A 20,428-nucleotide genomic window follows, 5' to 3' on the forward strand; every position below is an offset into this window, starting at 1 on the left:
CTTAAGTAATATATTTTTAACTAAAGCTACTGAGTCTTGTTTAGGTTCCAAGGGGTCTTGTAACACAGATGGCAAAATTACATGCTTAATGAACATGAAGAATTATGTATATTGAGTGCTATCACAACCAGATTTATAGTTTGTATTGACTAGACATATACTTAATCCAAGTCAGAGTAAATGATTTTATCTTTTGTATGGAGAATTTCATACTCTTCTAAAAGTACTTAAAAAATTAGATTTGAAAGGTTATAATGCATTCAAGACATTGTTTTACAATCAAAGACCGAAAAATTCTTCAATATAAACACAATTCTGTTAGATTTGTTACATGGTAAGTAGAAGATTTAGCCACTTGATGTTATATGCAAGGTGTATGAACAGACTTGCAGTTTTTTCCCACAACAGCTGTGAACTTCCTAACACACTAGGTCAGATGATGTTCAAAAGCTTTGTGTGCACAGTCAATATGTATTGCAGATGAATAATTTCCAGAAATTCTTGAAGAGATTGTATAGTGTCTTTTAATTGAAAGAAATATGACAAAAGGAAGATGTGATTTTAGATTGCTCAGATCTAGGACTGGGCATGAAAATTTCAATATATTCTTGCATCTTTATTCCATCTATTTTTCTGGCCCAAAATCTCGTGCTGCTTTAATCAACGCTTATCCCTCCCCCAAGGAAAAATGGTCACTTAAGCCAAATTGTACTGAGAATTAGTAATTTCTGTCTGCAAGGCTAAGAGCATGAAAGTAATTTTTCAGTTTTGCGTTTGGACCCCTGAGATGAAAGGCCAGTGTGCTAATCCAGGAATTTTACATAAGGCACTTTAAGTGACATGATAATGGTGTCATTAAATGAATACCTTTTATACAATTACTGGATACAGACCAAGCATTCATGTGTGAAACATCTCTTCATAAGGACAGTTTGAAAAATAGTAATTTAAAAATACAAAAACAATGCCAGTGCCCTTTTTGTCTTTCATACAGTAAGAGAAATAAAAGAAATACAATAATAAATAATATAATCCAAGACCAGGTTGGATTGGAGCTTTGAGCAATCTGCTCTAGTGGAAGGTCCCCATGGCAGGAGGACTGGAACTAGATGATCTTTAAAGTCCCTTCCAACACAAGTCTAGCTAGGATTTTTTGATTGTACACTACAGTAATAAGATTTTTACTATAATACAATGTAATGTAATGTAAGGGCAGCATCCTGCAAAGTTCTGAAGAAAGCTGAGAGGTTTCTTAGAGATGGAGGGAGTGGGAGATGGACTTGAGTGGGCTTTAAAGGCTTTTAAAGGCTTAAGGAGCAGTGGTCAGAAAAACTGTGGTGGTTGAGATGAAATTTTTGAATTAAGAGTTTTTGTTTAAAATGGAATATTTTCTTTAATGAATTATTGAGGAATCTGAGAGAAGGTAATGGGGGTAATCACAGGTAAATCATTAGGATGGGTGTGACTGGAAATTCAGTTCAGAATTATGTCTTAGACATAAATTGCTAGGATAAAACATCACGATAGACTACTTCTTTATCTGCAATTTGTTACAAATTGAATAAAAGTTTTGAGCCAGAAAAACAGATCCTCCTCCAGGGAGGGTATTGCAGCACTCATCCCCTTTTTATGATGTCGGCCAAATACTTCTAGATCTGAAACTATTCTTGAAAAGAATTTTAGACCAATTTTTGCACTGAATATGTACTCCTTATACTCAAGCAGGCACTTAAAGATGGATTCTGGTACAGTCATCATAAATTGGTTGACCAGACATAGTTTCTGCTTTGACTAGCATGAAACCAGTAAAACTTCCTTCTGTTTTATTGTGTTCAAAAATGATCCCACATGTATAAATGAAATCAAAATGGAACTAACTTTTGCAGTCCTTATGGTTCAGGTGCAGGCAGGGAAAGGGAGTTTTTTCCTGTCCTTTGGGATTCTAGTCTCTACAAGCAATCAGATTTTCTAGAGTGTTTTGTACACAAAACCATTAGTGGTCTTGAAATTTAAAATGTAAAGCATTATGCTGCATAGTTGCCATGAAGGGTAGATAGAGATGTATGTGTGTATGTGCCTATGAGAGGGTGAGTATTAAGTGCACTGAGCTTTTTAAAAGTCCTTTAAAATCTCAGTGGTTTAATGCACTTGGCCATTACTTGTCCTTTGTATAGTTTGACAGGGTTTAGTGGTACAATTAACGTTGCACTTTGTCTCCTCTCTGTCTTCAGTTCTTGAACAGATCTTTGATATGTTTTTTTTCAGTTTCTTCTTGCTTTCTTTGAACATCTAACATTCTTCATACAGTAACCAAGGAAATTGGCAGTGTTTAGTGCCCTACTCTGATCATAATCCTCCTCTGTGGGCAGAAATCCTTTGGAAAAAACCCAGTTTTTTCATCAACTGAAGAAAGTGCTTGGCCATTTTCTAGCTCTAGTACTTTAGTCTCCTCTTGAATAAATTAGGCTTCAAGAAGTCAGAACTTGACCTTCAGACTGTGCTATCTGGCCTTGAAGCGCATCAAGAGCTACTGCTGAATAGCTATTTTTGCTGAAGTAAACCTCATACCGATTATGCTGCATTGCTGTACGTGAAGGGAGAAACTCAACAAACGGCACACAAGGTGTTGGTGTGAACCTTATGCAAAAGATCAAATTTCCCTTACTTTTATGTCTGTTACATGTTACTTTCTACATGCATAAGCAAGTGCCTGAAAAATTAGAAAATTTTCTTTACTTTTGATAAACTGAAGCTACACCACTGAATGCAAAGAAAACTCATCACATTGAACCAAGGAATTATTCATATTTAGACATGCTTTCTTCCTCATTTTCATGCAGTTGCTATAGGTACTGCCCATGCCCCATCTTCCTCACTCCTTGTTTTTCTGCCTGTTGGTCAGGAACAGAGGCAAGACCAGCCCGACAAAACAATAGCTGCCTTAAGGATCTAAAGAAGTTATGACTGTTTAATCATGTATTTGGTTTGCATGGCAAGGTTTTGGTTACAGGGGGAGGGGAGCTCTATGTCGGTGGCTTCTGTGAGAAGCTTCTAAAAAGTTCCCTCTATGTCCAATAGAGGCAATGCTAGCTGGCTCCTAGGCTGACCCCATCATCAACAGTGGTAGTGTCTCTGGGATCATTTATTCAAGAATGCAAAAAAGGTTGTTGTGCAACCGCAGCAGAAGAAAGAGAGAGAACATGTGAGAGGAACAGCCCTGCAGACACCATGGTCAGTGGAGGAGAGGGAGGAGGTGCTCCAGTTGCTGGAGCAGAGATTCCCCCACAGCTGGTGGTGCTGACATGGTCAGACATCTGTCCCCATGTGGGACCGTGGGGTGTGCCGACCCACATGCAGACCCTTGGAGGCCCCAAGCCACGGCAGGTGAGTGGCCGAGGCAGGCTGTGACGCCTGTGGACAGCCCACAATGCACAGGCTGTGGCAGATCTGTGGGAAGAGCTCGTGCTGGAGCAGGTGCAGTGTGAGGAGTCCTCCCCCTGAGGAGGCAGGACCAGCAGACACAATCTGTGATGTGCTGACTGCAACCTGTGTTCCTTGTCCTGCTGCGCCCCTGGCAGGGAGGAGGTAGAGAGAATTGGGAGTGAAATTGAACTTGGGGAGAGCAGAGGGGTAGGGAAATGTGTTATAAGATTTAGTTTTATTTGTCATTGCCTTTTTGTGGCTTGATTGATAATAAAACTGGTTTTCCCAAGTTGAGTCTGTTTAGCATGTAATGGTAATTAGTGAATGATCTCTCCTCATCCTTATCTTGACCCACAAGCTTTTTGCTATATTTTCTCTCTTCTGTCCAGCTGAAGAGAGAAGTGAGAGTGGCTTTGGTGGGCACCAGGTGTCTAGACAATGTCAACCCACCACAGATCAAAATGCCTCAACTGATAGAATTCTGTGGTAACGCTGGAAAGTTTAGCCCAGTTCCAGTCGGTCTGTCTCTTACATTGGTAGTGACTTTCTAAAATTTCAGTTTTGAAGTTGTCCATATTCAGTTGCTTTCAACCCTTTATTTATGTTTACATTATTTCAAGGCAACCAGTTTTTCACAGTTTAAAGTAGTTGTATAAGAACAGATTTACTCTGCTGCAGTACAGTTTATAATGGGTGCCTTGGGAACGGTACAAAGCAAAGCGAGTCAAACTTGAAGTTGCACTTTCCAAGAATACACATCCATGTTCTTCACTCAGAGTTGTTAGGCTCTTGGCATGTATTGCATATTTCATCATAGTTTTCATATTTCATCTCCTTTTTTTGCCAGATCCAAATGGCTGTCTTGGACTGCTGACCAATATCTTCACCAAAACTCATGCTTGTGCATCAAAAATGATAACTTGGAGAGACATCTTTGATTCCTTTCTCTCCCATTTTTTGCACATCCCTGCAGTTGCTACTTCTTGCAACCGGTGTTTTTGCAGATAGTTTTTGTTTGGCACCACTAAAATTCATATAAAGGACTGAGACCTGGGAAGAGGTGTTCAGTTTACACCCTTAATGCTTTTCCTTTATTTTCTACTAGAATCCTCTCCCCCCACCCGCACTATTATTTAGTGCATTGTGATTTCTTCACAGTCCTTTGATCACTCTTGTTGCCTATTGTATAATTTCTACTGACAAACTTTGCCCTAATGTAGTGTTGTGCTTTTTTTTTTTTAGGCCACTTGAACTGCTTTTCTGAGCTAGTCAATCCTGTTCTCCAAGAGGTTAGCAATTAAATGATATCTAGACTGCATAGCAATTGGAGCCCTCAGCTTTTCTTGTGTTGGCCTGAAAGCCAGGCTTCAATAGCTCATCATGCCCATCAGCTGCATATGCAAGTCCTCAATGTTGTTATTTTTCCTTTGGTCCTGTTGATTGTAACTTGTTGGATTGGTGTCTGTCACTGTCTTTTTGGGTATCTGTTTGACAAGACTTGTAGGATGATCATAACAGAAATAAAATGCATATATTTATGGTAATATGAACATGGCTTGTGTGTGGGCAAGCGAAGCAGCAGCCAGACAACCCAGCAGACCTCTGAATGTAGGGTATCACAACAAGCGTAGAGATGGGAAATGTGCTGCTGGCTTCTGTTCTCCTGTGGGACTGAAGACTGCTCAGTCTATGTATCTCATTTTCATTTTAGAGCAAATGATTAGAGGTAAACATAATCAAAATAGACTAAATTTAGGAAATTTTATCACCCCCTTTTAACTACATCACCTACTTATCTTCCTTTTCACTTGGTTCCCTTGTTTTAGTCTGCTGCACGTGGTGACTACTGCACTTTTGCCAACAGTTACAGGAGCTGGTTTCCATGCCCAGATGCCCTTCGTCTTTTTTTCTGTTCCTTTATGGGTTTGGATTTGCCAACAAAACCTGCTGACAAATCTGTAATAACGCAATAGTGTATAGTTGAAGGTTTTACATGGTTTGAGTAGACTTAGTACATTTACTGCAGGATTTACGCTTTATTTGGATTTTATGCTTTGGCCAGGGGGAACAATGCTATGTGAATAAAAAAAATGTTCAGAAGTGCTGAGAAATAAAATTTTCTGTCAGAATACCTATCCTACAACAGTTAAACCTTGCTCTTACATTCCACTGATGGCTAGAAACAGATACCCAGAGATGACAGTACTGGACTCGAAGTCTGACCCAGCAAAACAAGTTTTTTTTGTCATATACCAAGTGGCAAAGTATTTCAGCATTGTAAAGCAACCATTTATTAGAGTAGGTTACTCTACATGGCCTTTGTCATATTTGCTCTGGACATTCCTTGTACCACTCCAGAAATACAGAGAAAATTTTCAAACTGTATCTTTAGCTAAAAATCTAAACTTTGCTTTGTCTTTGAGTCTACATGATTTTCTCCTCTATATATTCTATATATTCAGGGGAATACACAGCTGATATAGTTGATGATAAAGGCATTCTTCTCTTTTAAGCTGTGTTACAGTTCAAGCCAAAGCTTCTGTTTAAAATGGCCAAAGTGAAAGAGAGTTTTAAGAAAAAAATATGTTCTCCTTTTTTTTTTCTTATTTAAAAAATCTATTTCAGGACTGCTGCAAAGGAAATAGGAAGCTAATTGGTCTCTTAACAGTGTTATTCAGAGACTTGGTCTTTCTCAGCTTTGCAAGAGATCTGCTCTACTGAGAAACCAGCAACATGGTGTGAAAAACCTGGTAGAAACAATAGGTACTTCTTTTTATAGCTGGTATCTCTTCAGAAACATAGACTGCAGCCAGAACGTGGCAGTAACAGATTTGCTTTCTCTTGTGCTGGAACACAGCATTCTATTTATCTCTGACAAGCGAAGGATATGTTGGACAAACTGCACTATTAAATACAGAAAGCCTCATTTAAATAATGTTAGTGCCTTGACATAAATAGGGACAAGCTATACAAACATGAGGCTGATAACATTTTGCCCTCATCTTCATTGCACACAGAATACAAAAACCAGAAGTATATTTTAGTGGCTTCATATTTAAATTTCTTTTTTCCTCTGTCTTCAGACATGACTATTTTCTGTTCATTTTCTGTTTGACAAACTTTTTTTTTTTTTTTTAATAAATGAAATACTAAAGTGCCTTCTTAAGTCAGATACTTTGAATCCTCCAGTATGATTCTTCCATCTCTCTTTTTAAGTCCAGTTAGTTTAACTAGATGTTTTCCATCTGTCTATGCTAAGTGCATTCTATTTATTGCTTTTGTATGTAGTAAAATGTAAACCTGCATATTACTATTAAATATATAGAATCTGTTTAAAGCTAGGACTTTGCAGGCAGTGTGGAAACAAGGGACTGAAGATAGTAATTCCATAAGTTTACTAATAAGGCTAATATGCTGATCAGCTCCACTAAATGAACTTTTCATGAAGAAAACTTCATGTGAACATACACTTTTATTAACCTGAATAATCAAGTTTGGTCTGAATATTAATCTCTTTCAGTCAAGCAACAAGATTTTTGAACCTTTGTCAGAAAAGGCTTGTTTTGAGGGTAAAAACTCTTAGCTATTACCGAGGGGATTTTTGTACCTTGCTGGTTTTTTTAGCAATCTTCTGTGGATTTCATGAGAAATAATAAGGAAGATCTGAGTCAAAGTAATGGGTCCTAAAGCATGTACATTTAGCCTGAACAACTGGGCTGTGTTAGGAGGACTGTATGAACTGAACTCTATGAAGGAGCATTGTGATTCCAGCACAAGAAGTGGTGATGCTTGGCTTAAGGGAGAATAACCTATGTACATTTACTCAGTGGTTGGATTACGCTATGGTCTCAGCTGAGTTTTCAAATTACTTTCCCTTGTATATAGAATTTTACCCAAGTTTCATGGAAATTTAACCTTTAATTAATTTATTTTTAGTGGCTAGGAAGATGTAAAACTCTCTTGCCTTCCTGATCATCCACGTATTGTGATTAGATTAATTGAAAAGCCATGCATTCTGTGCACTGGAGTTGAGAGGGAACCTATGCTGGATTAGCTGTCTTTGAGTGGTAGTCTTAAGAGGACAGGAATAGGGAGCCATTTACCTTTCCCTGCACCAAGAAGTTTTACAAATAGCCTTGTGCCAGGTGTTAATGTATAAAGTTAGCATTAATACTATTTTAATGAAAAATAACTAAGACTTATTTTTATTGTGTCTAGTAAAACATGGTTCTTCCATTCTGATTTGGAGGGTTAATATGAGTAAGAGCCTGAAATTACTTGACTATAGATGGCTATTCTAAAAATGAACTGTGTATTGCAAGTTTACCTTTATTCTGTAGTCTATTTCTTCATAACTGTTTAATATTTATTATAGCTCTTTTTTTGAAGGACCTGGGAAAAGTTATTGATACCAGTCAGTGTAAACTGCATTACCCTCTGAGATTTTTCAGAATTATGATGGTTACTCTAAATCGCTTCAGGAATTGCTATGAACAAGATGGAAAAACATTTTCATAAATGTAAGAGTAGGTTTTCTTCTAGGAAGAGAGAGATTTAGGTAATGTTAGTAGATTCTTTCTTAGCTGCCTGGTGCTAGGCACTGGTGGTAGGCACTGGTGACTCACGAATTTGCAACGCGATACCCAAAGTTAATCTGCTGCAGTAGCCCTTGGGCTTTTCCACTTTTTCAGGACTGAGCAGAACTTTATACTCACAGCAGATGAGGTGATAGATGGAGCCTGAGCCTCCCTTTCCACTGCTGCTAGAATAGGCTGAGGTTTGCCATTTAAATGCTAGACTGTATAACCTCCTGTTAAATATTTGCCTTTTTATTTCCAGTTTATTTCCATTTTAAACAGACAATTTTATTTCACCTATAAAGACTAGATCTGGGAACCTGTTCCATATCTATTGTGAATAATTAATGCAGATAAATGATTTAGCTTCTCTGTGGTGTGTTTATCTTGTATAAGTGCTCCTTCAACAGCTTAATCATTTGGCAAGTCTGCTAATTTTCTTTCATTTCTGATGTTCCATGTAAGTGTATTATTTGAATTTTTTGCTGATAATATTTAAATTTCCTCACAACTTTCTAGTTCTTTACACACATCTTAACAGTTGTATTTGAAGTATCTTTCACTGGCACTTTGTTTGGAATCTCCATAGTTTGAAAAAGACTTTTGGTGAGGTAGATTAAGTTGGGACTCCCAATTTAAGCAAATAGTTTGATCTATCCCTACCTTTCCTTATAAATAATGTGCATTCTTTTTAAGGAGTTTATTGTGGGTTTTACTTCTGTAGATCCCTTTGTATTTCTCACTCCTGCTTTGGTCTTTTGTGGTAATGGCTGTTGATGGTGATAAATCTTTCACTTTTAATCTATTTATTACTGCCATTCCTACTTACAGGATGTTGTACTTCACAGTGTTGCTGTTGCTATTTAATTCTTCAATTATTGTAGTTTTTTGGGCCAAGTGGCATTTAATTATCATACAGTTTACAAGAATCTCACTTTCTGCTCTAAAAGTAGTTGTATTATGAGTTAACTTTCCAACATGTGGCAGTGGCTTTTTCTAGACTTTGCCTTTTTGTTCAGTTTTATGCAGGGAAATGGAATCTTCTGTAACTATTTTATTACTATCTTTAACTACATTTTGTTTCTGTTGACCAATATTGTAAAATTGAATGCATCAAATTCAGGATTAAGTAATGATATTTGTATTTTAGCTTCCCTGTTGTGTCTTTCAAACTCTGTTTCTCTTCAGTTTTACTGACATTGTCTTTGCCATGATTGCATGTCATATTGTCCTCATTCTGCCATTTTTTCCAGTATTATGATGTGATTGTCATAACCTTTGTTTGAAAGAACTTTGCTGGTATATTTTTACACATAGCCTATTATAATTTGGAGATCTGCATAATTTAACCTCCCTTTTTATAATACAACATATTTACACATCTAAAGCAGCAGTCAAGTGAGGAGGTAAAGTGCTCTACCAATCTTAATGAGTTCAGTCTGCTACCTTGCTGTACAGAAACAGATTTCACTTCCCCTGCCTCATGTTGTTAAAAGCAAAACTGAGGGACTAATGCTGCCTTGCCCAAAGTCAGGTGGCAAATATGTCTTTTGAAAGCAAGAATCGCCATTTGAAAGTGAGAATTTGACCTTTTTGCCTGTAGGTAGTAGAAAGTATTTTTTGTTACTTCTTTGCAATGCTATTCAGTTTCTATTTTTGGTGTAATTTTGTAATTCCTGGGATGGTCATGGGTGGTTGGATTAGGCAGGCATGGAGTTTGTACTGGGATTCTGAAGTAGGGGAGTGGCTCTGTGAGCTGCATCATACAGACAGTTGCCATAGTGCCATAGTGAATACATTGCCACAGAAGAATATTACAGAAAATAAGTAAAAATTGTTTTAATTGATAAAATATGCATACTTTTAACATGAAATTTAAGAAATTTTTAAATACTTTCTAGAAGAGTATTTAGGTCTAAAAATAATTTATTGTTTTGAGGCAAGAAATTTTTTTAATTACCAGAGAAATTGACCTTGTCTGTCATCTTACATTGGAATAAAGGCTGCAAATTAACATTGGTTTTGCTCTTTAAAATGTCATTTTTAAAAAAGGTTAAATGATGGAAAAAGTATGAGGTCCTTCTAGGTTGTGGAAGGAGAGGTAGACCAATTTTCCTAGATTTGCTCTTCCTTTGCACTTTGGTTTCATTGCAAGACAGAAAATATGAGCTGTGTTCCTTCTGCCTCTTGAAGCTATACTGTGTTCCAAATGAGAAATCAAGATGTGTACAATTAGACATTGTATGCACCTTGTTTTAATGACAGATGTAAATTTCTGGAAACTGCTTGAATCCTTTTGGCCTGGAAATTTTCCCTTTGGAGGAAATGTTGGAAGCTGACATTTTAACTGTAGATGGGGATATTTGAACGGAAAGTCTTGCATTCACAGCTGATAAAGAACACAGTAAACTTTACTAACATGCTATTTGTTTCTAACAACAGTTGTGACTTAACTTCTTAAATATTTTTATGAATGCAGAATTTAGCTGACTCTTACTAAACCAAGACAGGCTGTTGCTAGAAGTCATAAACCAGTTCAAAATGCTAGAAGTTTCCAAGCACCTCCATTGTAGTTAAAATACACTCCAAATTCCTCTACTCTTTGCCAATATCAATAAGCAAAAAATTTTGTCTAGCAGGCAGAAGGGTTGAGAGTTGGAGAACAAATGCTGCAGGCAAAAAGCCTGATTGTTTAACTATAGAGAGGGGTTAGCAGAGTATCAGGCCAGCATTTCAGGAGAAGTATGACACCCTGGGAGTGTAAGAATTTTCAAAGCCTGGTTTTGCATACAATAATTCTGCATTTAACAAAAATGTGACAGAAATTATAATGTAATTACAAAAATGTGCAGTGTTTTATTTGGGGGAAAGGGGGGGAATAATTTTAGAAATCATAAGCTAAATTTAGGGGCTTTTATCTTTATAAATAAAAGTGGCCCTTTTTTTTTTAAAGGTGCTGACTACCCACTGTGTCAATGGTTATACGGAAGCATTAAGAATCATATAAATGTCAGGTCATATTGGTGTAGGCACCTAAATATGGAATCTGTGTGGTATTGGTTCTTTTTCTGTGGGTTTCTACCTGGCTTTTTTCACACGTTAGGACTTTGGTTTGAAATTTTAAATTCCTCAGTGCAGGGCATATGTTTGTGCTGTTTCTGCAGATTGGAACTTCCGAAACAGATGGCATGAAGATTCTGAAGAATCAGACTTGGACACCATCTCTTAAAAGTCTATGAGCACTTTATTTAATTATTGTAGTGGAGATGACGGTTGAGTGGGGAAGAAGACTCGGGGGAGTAGAGTCCAGCTTTGCTTCTATTGCTCCTCCCTCCTCCCACACTGCTTACCTTATGTGTTCTTTTACTTATTCTTTTATACAATTGCTGATTTTTTGCTTCTTCTGGTTACTTTTTAGTGTAAAAACTAGGGTCTTCTTTCTATTTTCCTTTATTAAATATTTGATTGTAATTTTTACCATTTATTTTACATTCTGAGTTAATTTGATTAGTGAAATATGAAAAATAATATATTTCATTTTGAAGCAACATTTCTTATAATAATTTTTGGAGGGATAAAGATGCATTGCACATAATTCTGGGATCTTGGCTGATTTTTAATATATTGAAAATCTGAAAGAGAACATGTAGGAATGCTGTACCTCCTTGCCTGCTCCCATAGGCAGTGAAAATGATTAATGCTTGTCATGCTGAGCATGGTGTTTTCCTCTTCTAGGAAAATCTTGGAGCTGCTTATTTCTTACTTCCAGTGACTTAAATAGAAGCTATTGAGGTGTTTCTTTTTCTAGCCTTGGGAAGAACTAAAATCTCCTTGTATTTATAAACTAGACCAGAAAGAAGATTTCAGTGCTTCTGAGGCAAGTTTTTCTGCCTAGTAATAGGTATAGTCAAGGGAAGTGAAACAGCTTGCTTTGCTTTGGAGCAAAGTTTGAGAGTGTAGGGTATGAAAACTGTAATGAGAGCTTGGTCTCAATTAGCAGCTCTTTTCTTGTGTGCTACTTCTCAGAAAAATTTTTCAGGGAAAAAAAAAATGGAAGAAAATGGAGATGACTGGCCAGTCAAATACATGGTGAGAGCCACAATAAAAGTGGAGGTATCACTCAAGCTTACTCATTTCTGTAGGAAGTCAGCATAGCTGCATCTTTAGCATAACTCTGCCACCCTATAATTCTCAAAGCATCCTCTACTTCTAGGAAGAGAAATATTGCAACATATTTCCAAGGAAAAATGGCAGTTGGAATTTATCTTTTTTCATCTGATCCACTCCTCTTGGATTAAGTACATTCCTAGCAATCTTACAGGAGACTTTGCTTCAAACACAACACCAAGTGCATACTGAGCAATTTCTAATTAAAAAAACCCTCAAAGATCACTCTAAGTGATGAGATTTACACCAATTCGTTAAGCAAAATGTGTGACAGAAGTTGATGAGTGTCTATTAGGTGACTCTTGTCTCCTGCTGCATCTGAATCCCTTGCAAGGAAAAGAAAAAGGTCACCGCATTTGTGTTTTGTAAGGTACCCCATCATAGCTGTGAGCTGGGGTGATGTGTTCTCCTAGACTTGAGCAGGATTTATTTCCCTATACTGAGAGAACTGAGTGAGATTACTCACAGAGAATATAAACTGGGTTTTTTCTCTTTGTTTTTTTTTGTTGTGTTGTTTTGTTTTGCTTTAGCTGAGCTCCAGTAGTCCAAGGCCACCTCCAAGGCTTCCCACTCCCTGAGCTGAATGGCCACAGGCAGCTCATTATCATGACTTGTGTTTCTGTCTCCAGCATTTTAAAAACTCTTTTTCTGTTTCTCTAGCAATAAGAGTGAAGTCATCTGCACTGCGACTCTTAACCCTTTTAAAAAGAATTTCTGTTAAAATATCCGTCAAGAGCCTCAGCATGGGCTGTACGTGCTCTTGCTGTAAAATAAGCATATCACTGAACTTGATGAGTGCCTGGGGAAAACTGCAGTTGCTGCTCTGTGCCATAGAATCCCTAGCCAGCATGCTCACATGGATTCCCACCCTGGCTTTCATGCAAGAATATTAGGAAACAGAATAGAATATTTCAGCTGGAAGGGACTTAGAACAATTGCCAATACTTGGGAAGTTACTTCAATTCTTACCTTTGCTTTCACCTTCTCCACTGTCTCTCTCCTTTCTGGCATTTCAGCCTGTAAAATCCTTTAGGTTCAGCCTGACATAGACTTGCTGGACAGACTAATGAAGCTGTCTGTGACCTTCAGTGCTGCCCACAGTAGGACCTATTTTAAGGTGATGGGATGCTGTTTCCTCCAGTCACCCCTAACAGCCCTCCATCCCATTCACAGTGCACCCTGCCAGACGCATCTTTTGATTTCATCTTTGAATCATTGTAAATATTGCAGGAATTTAAATAATTCATGCTGGTTTATCCTGAATAGCCAAACATGATTTCTGTGTGCCTGGAGTAGGACTTTGTGTGTGTGGAGCCAGGCTCTGCTGCAAGCAGGGTGCATTGCTGCTGGTCTCCTTTGCTTAGCAGTGGGAACACTGCCAAAGCAGAGATGTCTTACAAAACCAACCACAGCCATCCCCCATGGCTGCTTTGGCAGTATTAAATTCAGTAGCAATGTGGTCTTTTTGGCTTTTGGATTAAATGGAAATACTGGGCTTAGGCCTGTGGAAACATTGGATCTTCTTTCTCTAAGGGCTTCTATTTCCCTTGAGAGTCTCAGCTTTGAGGTGGTTGATTCATGTGTAGGGAGAGGGTTTTCAGCACTTTAGGGCATGAATTTAATGTTTGCCACATCCTGAAGACTGGTGTTGTGGCAAGGGTGGCTGAATGTTGTGTGGGACTCTTGACCTGTCAACATTGATTAGGTGAAATATTAAAGCAAATTATCATGGGCTTCATGCTCATTTAATGTGCAGGGCCAAAGTTTAGAACCAAACTTCTATATCTCTTTAGTTCCACAGAAAAAATGGGTTTTTGTAGAGGAGTAAGGCCATCAGTGTGCTTTAAAATCTGAGTGTGATTTACAAAGGGAGTCCTTTTTCCTTGATCTGATGTTTGGAAAACATGAGTGAATGAACCTGTCTTTTTAAAAGTTATTTTTGGATTTTTTCTGTTAGTGGGAAGATGCAGGTGGTAGGAGATACAGTTGGAGTTTCCTGCTCACCTTCCTACCAACTTCAGCACAAACCAGAGAGGGAGCTGCCTTGACAAGTTAGGGCACAATACATTGCTGCTTGTTTATTAGATGCTTGAAACGAGCGTGCATTCGGTAAGGCAGCTGTTAGGAATGACTGACAGTAACAGGCTTGTTTGTCTTTAAAGTGAGAACTTGTATCTTGCTGTTTAATGAGGGATTTACAATGGTATTTAGGTTTTGTGCATAAATTTCAGGAGAGTTTTGTCTTGCTTTCTCATGAATATGGATAAATTCAATAAACTGAGAGGAGTATTTTGTCAGTTAAAAGCATCTTGGGCACCCTTTAAACTGAGGATGTGTGTGCAAGAATTCCAGTTCTTGCTTGTCAAAATTTGAAGCCACTCTGTAACATCTCCTGTTTTACTCTCTACAGAACTGTGAGCTGTGAGCATCTTCAGTCTGATTGCCATTCTCTGAACTAACTCCTTTATCAAATCCTTCTACAGTTCTGCAGTCGGAGAATTCTTGAGTTTCACTGTTTATGCTGTGTGGTTTCTTTTGCAGCCTATTAAGAATGTACAGTTTCACTGCATTTATTTATCTCTCCATTAATGTTTTTTTTAAGGTAATGTAACAATCTGGGCAGTGTCCTGTGGTAAGGGATATCCAGTGGCCAAATTTAGTAGGGGAATATTCTTTGCTTGGCTGTTCTGTTCTCAATGATGCTATTGCACTAGAGAGGAATGGCTGCCTTTCATGTTGTACTCTGTGTGTGTGGGTTCTTGTCTCAGTCACAGAGCTGAGAGAGCAACATACATGGAGTAACTGAAGCAAAGATTAAACTTATGGATATTTTAGAGATTTTATTTATTGCAGGTAATCAAAGTGTATAGTGAAGATGATACTAGCAGAGCTTTGGAAGTACCAAGTGATATAACAGCCAGGGATGTGTGTCAGCTCTTGATATTGAAGAACCACTATGTTGATGACCACAGCTGGACTCTCTTTGAACAACTTACCCACACAGGTTTAGGTAAGACTAATAACATATAATGAAATGATGGTAAATAAGGTGCCTGGTTTTCATTTTCATACATGGAAGTACAATTCTAATAGAAAGGCTTGGAAGCAATATGATGGGAAGTTTCTTATGATTTTTTTTATTTTTGGGGTTGTTGCTTCTGATTGTTTTTGAAAGCATAGGTATAAACTAGATTTTTTTCATGGTATATTTGCTTCACACTGGTTGACCTGCATCTTTAAGAACAATTTGGAAGACACTAAAAGTTAAAGTTCTTGCTGCAAATTCTTCCTTGCTCTACCTTGTTTTTATCAGGCAGTTCTTTCTCTCTTACGGGTGGTATTTTCTACTTATCTCTAAAAAGACTTGGGTTATTTTCATTGGAAATAAAATCCTGTTTGTTCCTAACACACCTGAGCGAAATATCTGACATCAGGGACTGAAAGAGGTTACACAGTGCTATTTTATCTTTACTATAGGATTTGGTTTTCAGAAATAATATCAGAATGGGCTGTCAGTATTTTCCTTCACTACATTCACTTTGGCTAGATTTATGGTGAACTCTGGGACAGCGCTACTGCAAAAGGAAAACAAAACCATTCCTCCAAACTTCCACATAGGACCAGTGAACTGCATTGAAGCAATACCATGTGTAGTATTTTAAGTTGCTGGTAACAAGATGTTCTGAAATTCTTTCACTTTTTCAGTGTTTCTCTAGTGTAGTAAAACTTCTCTTTTTCTATTATACAGTTCAAAATGTGTAATCTGTGGTTTCAACATATAACATCTGATCTCTGTTCCTTTTTTGAAGTGTATAGGTGTATTTTTGCAGTATAAAAAACATAAGGCAAATTAATTGTAGGGAGAAAGGGAATGTTTGCAGAGATGAAAAAAATGCAGAATACAGGAAAGACTTTCCTTAGCAAGAGAGGAGTTTAGAAGCCCACTGCTGGAAAGTAATAGAACTGAATCTCAAGTTAGACAATCTTACTTGCTTTTACAGCACGGTGTTTCAGTACTGTGTTGTGTATGCTTTTGATAGGAAATTATGTTAGAAAAAATCTACTAGAAGACAAATGCCAAAGAAATATGGTTATAATTTCACATCACTCAAAATTTCCATGTTATTCTTGAACTTTGGCACTGTACTAGAGCTAAAAAAGGTAGTACTTCTGCAACTTCAAGGGCAGTTCCATCTGCTAGTGCAAAGTGTGGCTTGAAAAAGAGGATGTTCTGGATGCCTTCCTGCATTCTAAAATACATAGAAAACTCCATGGAGTTCTTAATTCTCAAAAGAGACTGTGCTGGTACCTGGTAACTCCAGTGCTGTTGATTTAAAAAAAATGTACACACCAGGAACAAAAATCAAACACCCCCACAAACATTCTCCCCGGCCACTCTCTCCTTCAACCCCCCCCCCCAAATATTTAAATATGGCTAAAAACTATTGTTAGAGTCCCTTTCTTCCTCTGGATGTATCTATCTTGTGCATTTATTGAAAATAAACTTGACTGTGCATCTCTGACTCAGTTATGTTTATCAGCTGTAATTTGAGGATGAACTACAAAAGCTAAAATGTTTTCTGCCCTTTTATACTCCTTTATCCTATGAAGGCAGACACAAGCGTTTTTCAAATTTCTTTTCATGCTTTGTAAAATTTCAAAGATATTTGTAACCTTTTGCACTGAATGTATCAGCTGTAAGATGCTTCCAACTCAGAGGAAGGTCAGAGTTAAATCTGGGTTGAGGTTGAAAATGACTGCTATAGAAGAAGAGGTAGCAAAATGGCTTTAGAAAACAGTGCTGTATAAACAGCAGAAGTGTTTTCTGTTTCCTGTAGTGTAGCTGGTGTTCAAGTAGTGTTGTAACTATTGAAGAAGATGCCTTTGAGCAACCATGCCGGAACAATAGTGGCACTGTTTCTCCAGCTTTCTGTATTTGCACAGTACACTTTTCGACAAGTAGCGTGTTTTCTTCAATCTGGAGGATTTCTTGGAAGATTTCAATATCATATAATTAGTGAAATTGATTTTCCTAATATTCTGATATTCTTGAAATTGCTGAAGACCTTCATTCACCGTGCAGTGTTATAATTGCTCCAGCTGCTTTCAGTGTAATTCTAGAAAAAGGTGAATGCTTAATTTTAAAAGTAAAATAATTTCCTAGATTATGAGGTTGGCAATTCAATATTACTGGCCAAGGAAAGGAACAATTTGAGATATCCCCTATGTATTTTTAGAGTACTGAAAAATAATGGAGTTATTTTAATGATGCTGATTTAGATTTGGTTTTGTTAGAAAGAGTTAACATATTCATCTTTACTTGCTTTAAATATATTCTTAAGCATTGGAAGAGTAGTTTGAACAAATACTTTTAAAATGATGAGTTAGTTTGGGATTGTTTTCTGTTACTGCTGTATGTTTTATCCATGTAAATTTGGAAAGTCTTTTTCATCTCATAAGTTAGGGGAATTGGTATTGAAAGGAGAAGTGCTGTGGGCAAATGTGTGTGCCTGTGTAAACCCCAGGATTATGTGGATTAATAATTCATCCATCAATTAGTGAAAATTTTCTTTAAAATCTAACAGCTGTCTGAATACTCCTGAATTAGATATAATTTCATGAATCTTAGTGAGCTGAGCGCAATGTTCTACTTTTAATCAAGACAGACATTAATTACATTGCTGGATTGTGCCTTCATTGCTGTGTGGAGGTATCTGCTGAGAAAGTTAAAAAAGGAAAAAATCCCAACAAAACTCCCACCTAGGGCAAAGCATAAACCCACGGTCTCTATATTTCACTTTTCACAAACATATGTGCCCTTGGGCGCAGAGCTCTATTGTTGAACACCAAGGATGGTTGTGTCCTCACTGCTGCTGCCTTGGCAGCCAGGAAGATCAGCTTTCCTCCCCACCTCCCAAGTTTTGCAGTAGCAGGGGTTCTACTTCAAATATCTGAAGTTCAGCAATTCCTGCAGCTCTATTAATCAATATATTTCAGACTTGTGTTTTTCTGGTATGTGTTCTTTTAACTTGAATGGTTTTCACAATGTCTAAGACCATTGAAAGCAGCTGAAGTGTGCCTAAATTTGGATGATGCCATGTCATCCCTAGCACCAAGTACCTTGGTGCTGTGAGTCCCATACATCCGCTGCAGTTCCCCTGAGCAGGGCAGGCTCTGAAAACAGAACAATTTTCCATAACTGCTCTCCTTTGTAAGGGAAGTACTATCCTCATCCAGAAATTTTTCCTTGTATGGTGAGAAATTTTTCTGCTGGCTGTAAACAGTTTTCTGTTTGCTTCTGCAGCTGAACACACATTTTCTAGGCCTCCTCTTTGAGTAGAGGGCAGTGCCTTGGCCAGGCACATCAGTATCCTTCAGTCTCATTTTGATTTCACTCTGCATTCTTTCAGGTAGTCTGTGAAGGCTGGGAAGGTTCATAAAGCACTACCTGTGACGTAGTGCTGAGCAATGTCTTTCTATTTTTTATTTAGTTTATTTTTTTTCCCAACTGGGTGGCTGGAGAAGAGGCTTTTTGAAATGTGTTCTAAAATGTACTCCAATTTTAAATCTTTAATGTGCATTAAATACTTCCATAATTAAGGAGGCTGTTGTGGACTGTAGCAGGTGCTCCTCATGTTAGAGACAGCAGTAATAAAGAGATGATAGAAAGGGAGGTAGAAACTCTCCAGTCTAGTTGGAAGACGAAAATTATTTACCTAAACAGAAAGGCAGGTTTTTCATGTCAGCATTTAAGGATTTGATTACAGGGCTGTGTTTTTGGAGGGCACTAGTGTTTCAGTTCCTTCAAAGAAGTAAGTTTACTCAGTTATAAAATATTTTTTGCTGTGACACCTTAAAAATAAAGAAATATCAGCACCTTTACCCATCTTTTGGGGTGATGCACAATGTCATATTTTTCTACCAAGAAGTAAGTCTTGAGGAAATGGTGTTTTCTTAAATGTCACAATGCCAAGCATTTAAGAGTTTTAAATGTCATCTCAGAGGAGCACTTTCTCTCTATAAAACTGAAGGAAAAAAATGCTGGTTTTAGCTCAGAGCTTCAGTTCTTTGCCCTTGCATCTGAAGAATGTGTTTTGGAATAGAACAACCTGTACAAGATTTCAAAATGCTTACTTTTCTTTCACTATTTTGGGGTATTTTTTGTATTCTGAATTTTTTATGGTTTTATTTGCTTCATTTAATCTGATTACAAAATTAGATTTTCATACATCATCTTTAATCTCTGTCTTTTTGGATCAAAAATTGGGTGACATTTTTAAAATTCAATGAAGGGCAAGTTAAATGCAATGGAAGTTTAACTTCACTTCTCTTTATCTGTAGATCATGAGAGTTCTTTGGCTTCTGCTTGTCATGAGCTTGATATGTGCTTTTGCATTTTCTTTAATATTTTTTGTTGTGTTTTCTTATAGGAAGAGCTATAGAAGACCATGAATTAGTGATGGAAGTCCAGTCAAATTGGGTAATGGAAGAGGAAACCAAACTGTATTTTAGAAAAAATTATGCAAAGTATGAGTTTTTTAAAAATCCACTGGTAAGTCCTAAAACTTTATCTGTGAAGTTCCTGCAGTTACTGTTTCTAAAAGTCTTTTTTCATGCACACAGATAGTCAGAGTTTAAATTTTTTAGTGTAGCAGGAGTTAAAAGGAATAATCAAGAGGGAATATATGAAATACAGCAATGTATTGTAGTGCATGTGATCACTGGCTGGTCCCTTTCTTGCAGTTGTCAAACAGCCATGTTCATTTTTTATGTTTGGGAGTGATGAGAGCAGTGATTGGGTTTAATTGTATTGAAATTTGCACACGGACGTAAAATAAAATTAAATTTTTGCAACTCACTGAACTTTTCATCAAGTGACAACATAATATAAAATGAAGCACTGTGAGGAGGGGCTCCTGTAGCAAAGATGATTTTATTGTTGAAGTGAAAATTGAATGTTCTGGCCCAGCACTGCCAAATTGCAGCTTCTCCCAGCTGTAGCTAAGTGACAACTGACACAAAAGGCCATGAGCAGCCATAACCTACTAGGGGTAAGTGAAAGTGAAGCCAAAGTTAGCATACATAAGGAATGGAAAGAGAGCAGAGATATCCTGTAACTCAGGGATGTTGCCAAAGGTTAATGCTGCTGATTCAGACCTTGGCTGATGGCAAAGGCCAGGGAAGCAGTCCTGGCTCAGCAGAAGGAACTCACCATCTGGTTGCTCCATGGTGTATTTGGACAACTCCTAATGCTGTCTCTT

The 20,428-nt window shown here is 37.5% G+C and overlaps 1 protein-coding gene across 3 annotated transcripts in view; it reads left to right on the forward strand.

Annotated features, from left to right (window-relative positions):
- GRB14 (growth factor receptor bound protein 14) overlaps window positions 1–20,428 on the forward strand; it is a 58,288-nt gene that overhangs the window by 18,079 nt on the left and 19,781 nt on the right. For all 3 annotated transcript variants that reach the window (XM_058027927.1, XM_058027928.1, XM_058027929.1), the window contains 2 exons: window positions 15,021–15,177; window positions 19,598–19,719. In XM_058027927.1, coding sequence (XP_057883910.1) covers window positions 15,021–15,177; window positions 19,598–19,719 — 279 coding nt within the window. The remainder of the gene's footprint in view (window positions 1–15,020; window positions 15,178–19,597; window positions 19,720–20,428) is intronic.

Source organism: Melospiza georgiana, chromosome 7 (assembly GCF_028018845.1).
Source record: "Melospiza georgiana isolate bMelGeo1 chromosome 7, bMelGeo1.pri, whole genome shotgun sequence".
Classification (NCBI taxonomy): domain Eukaryota; kingdom Metazoa; phylum Chordata; class Aves; order Passeriformes; family Passerellidae; genus Melospiza; species Melospiza georgiana.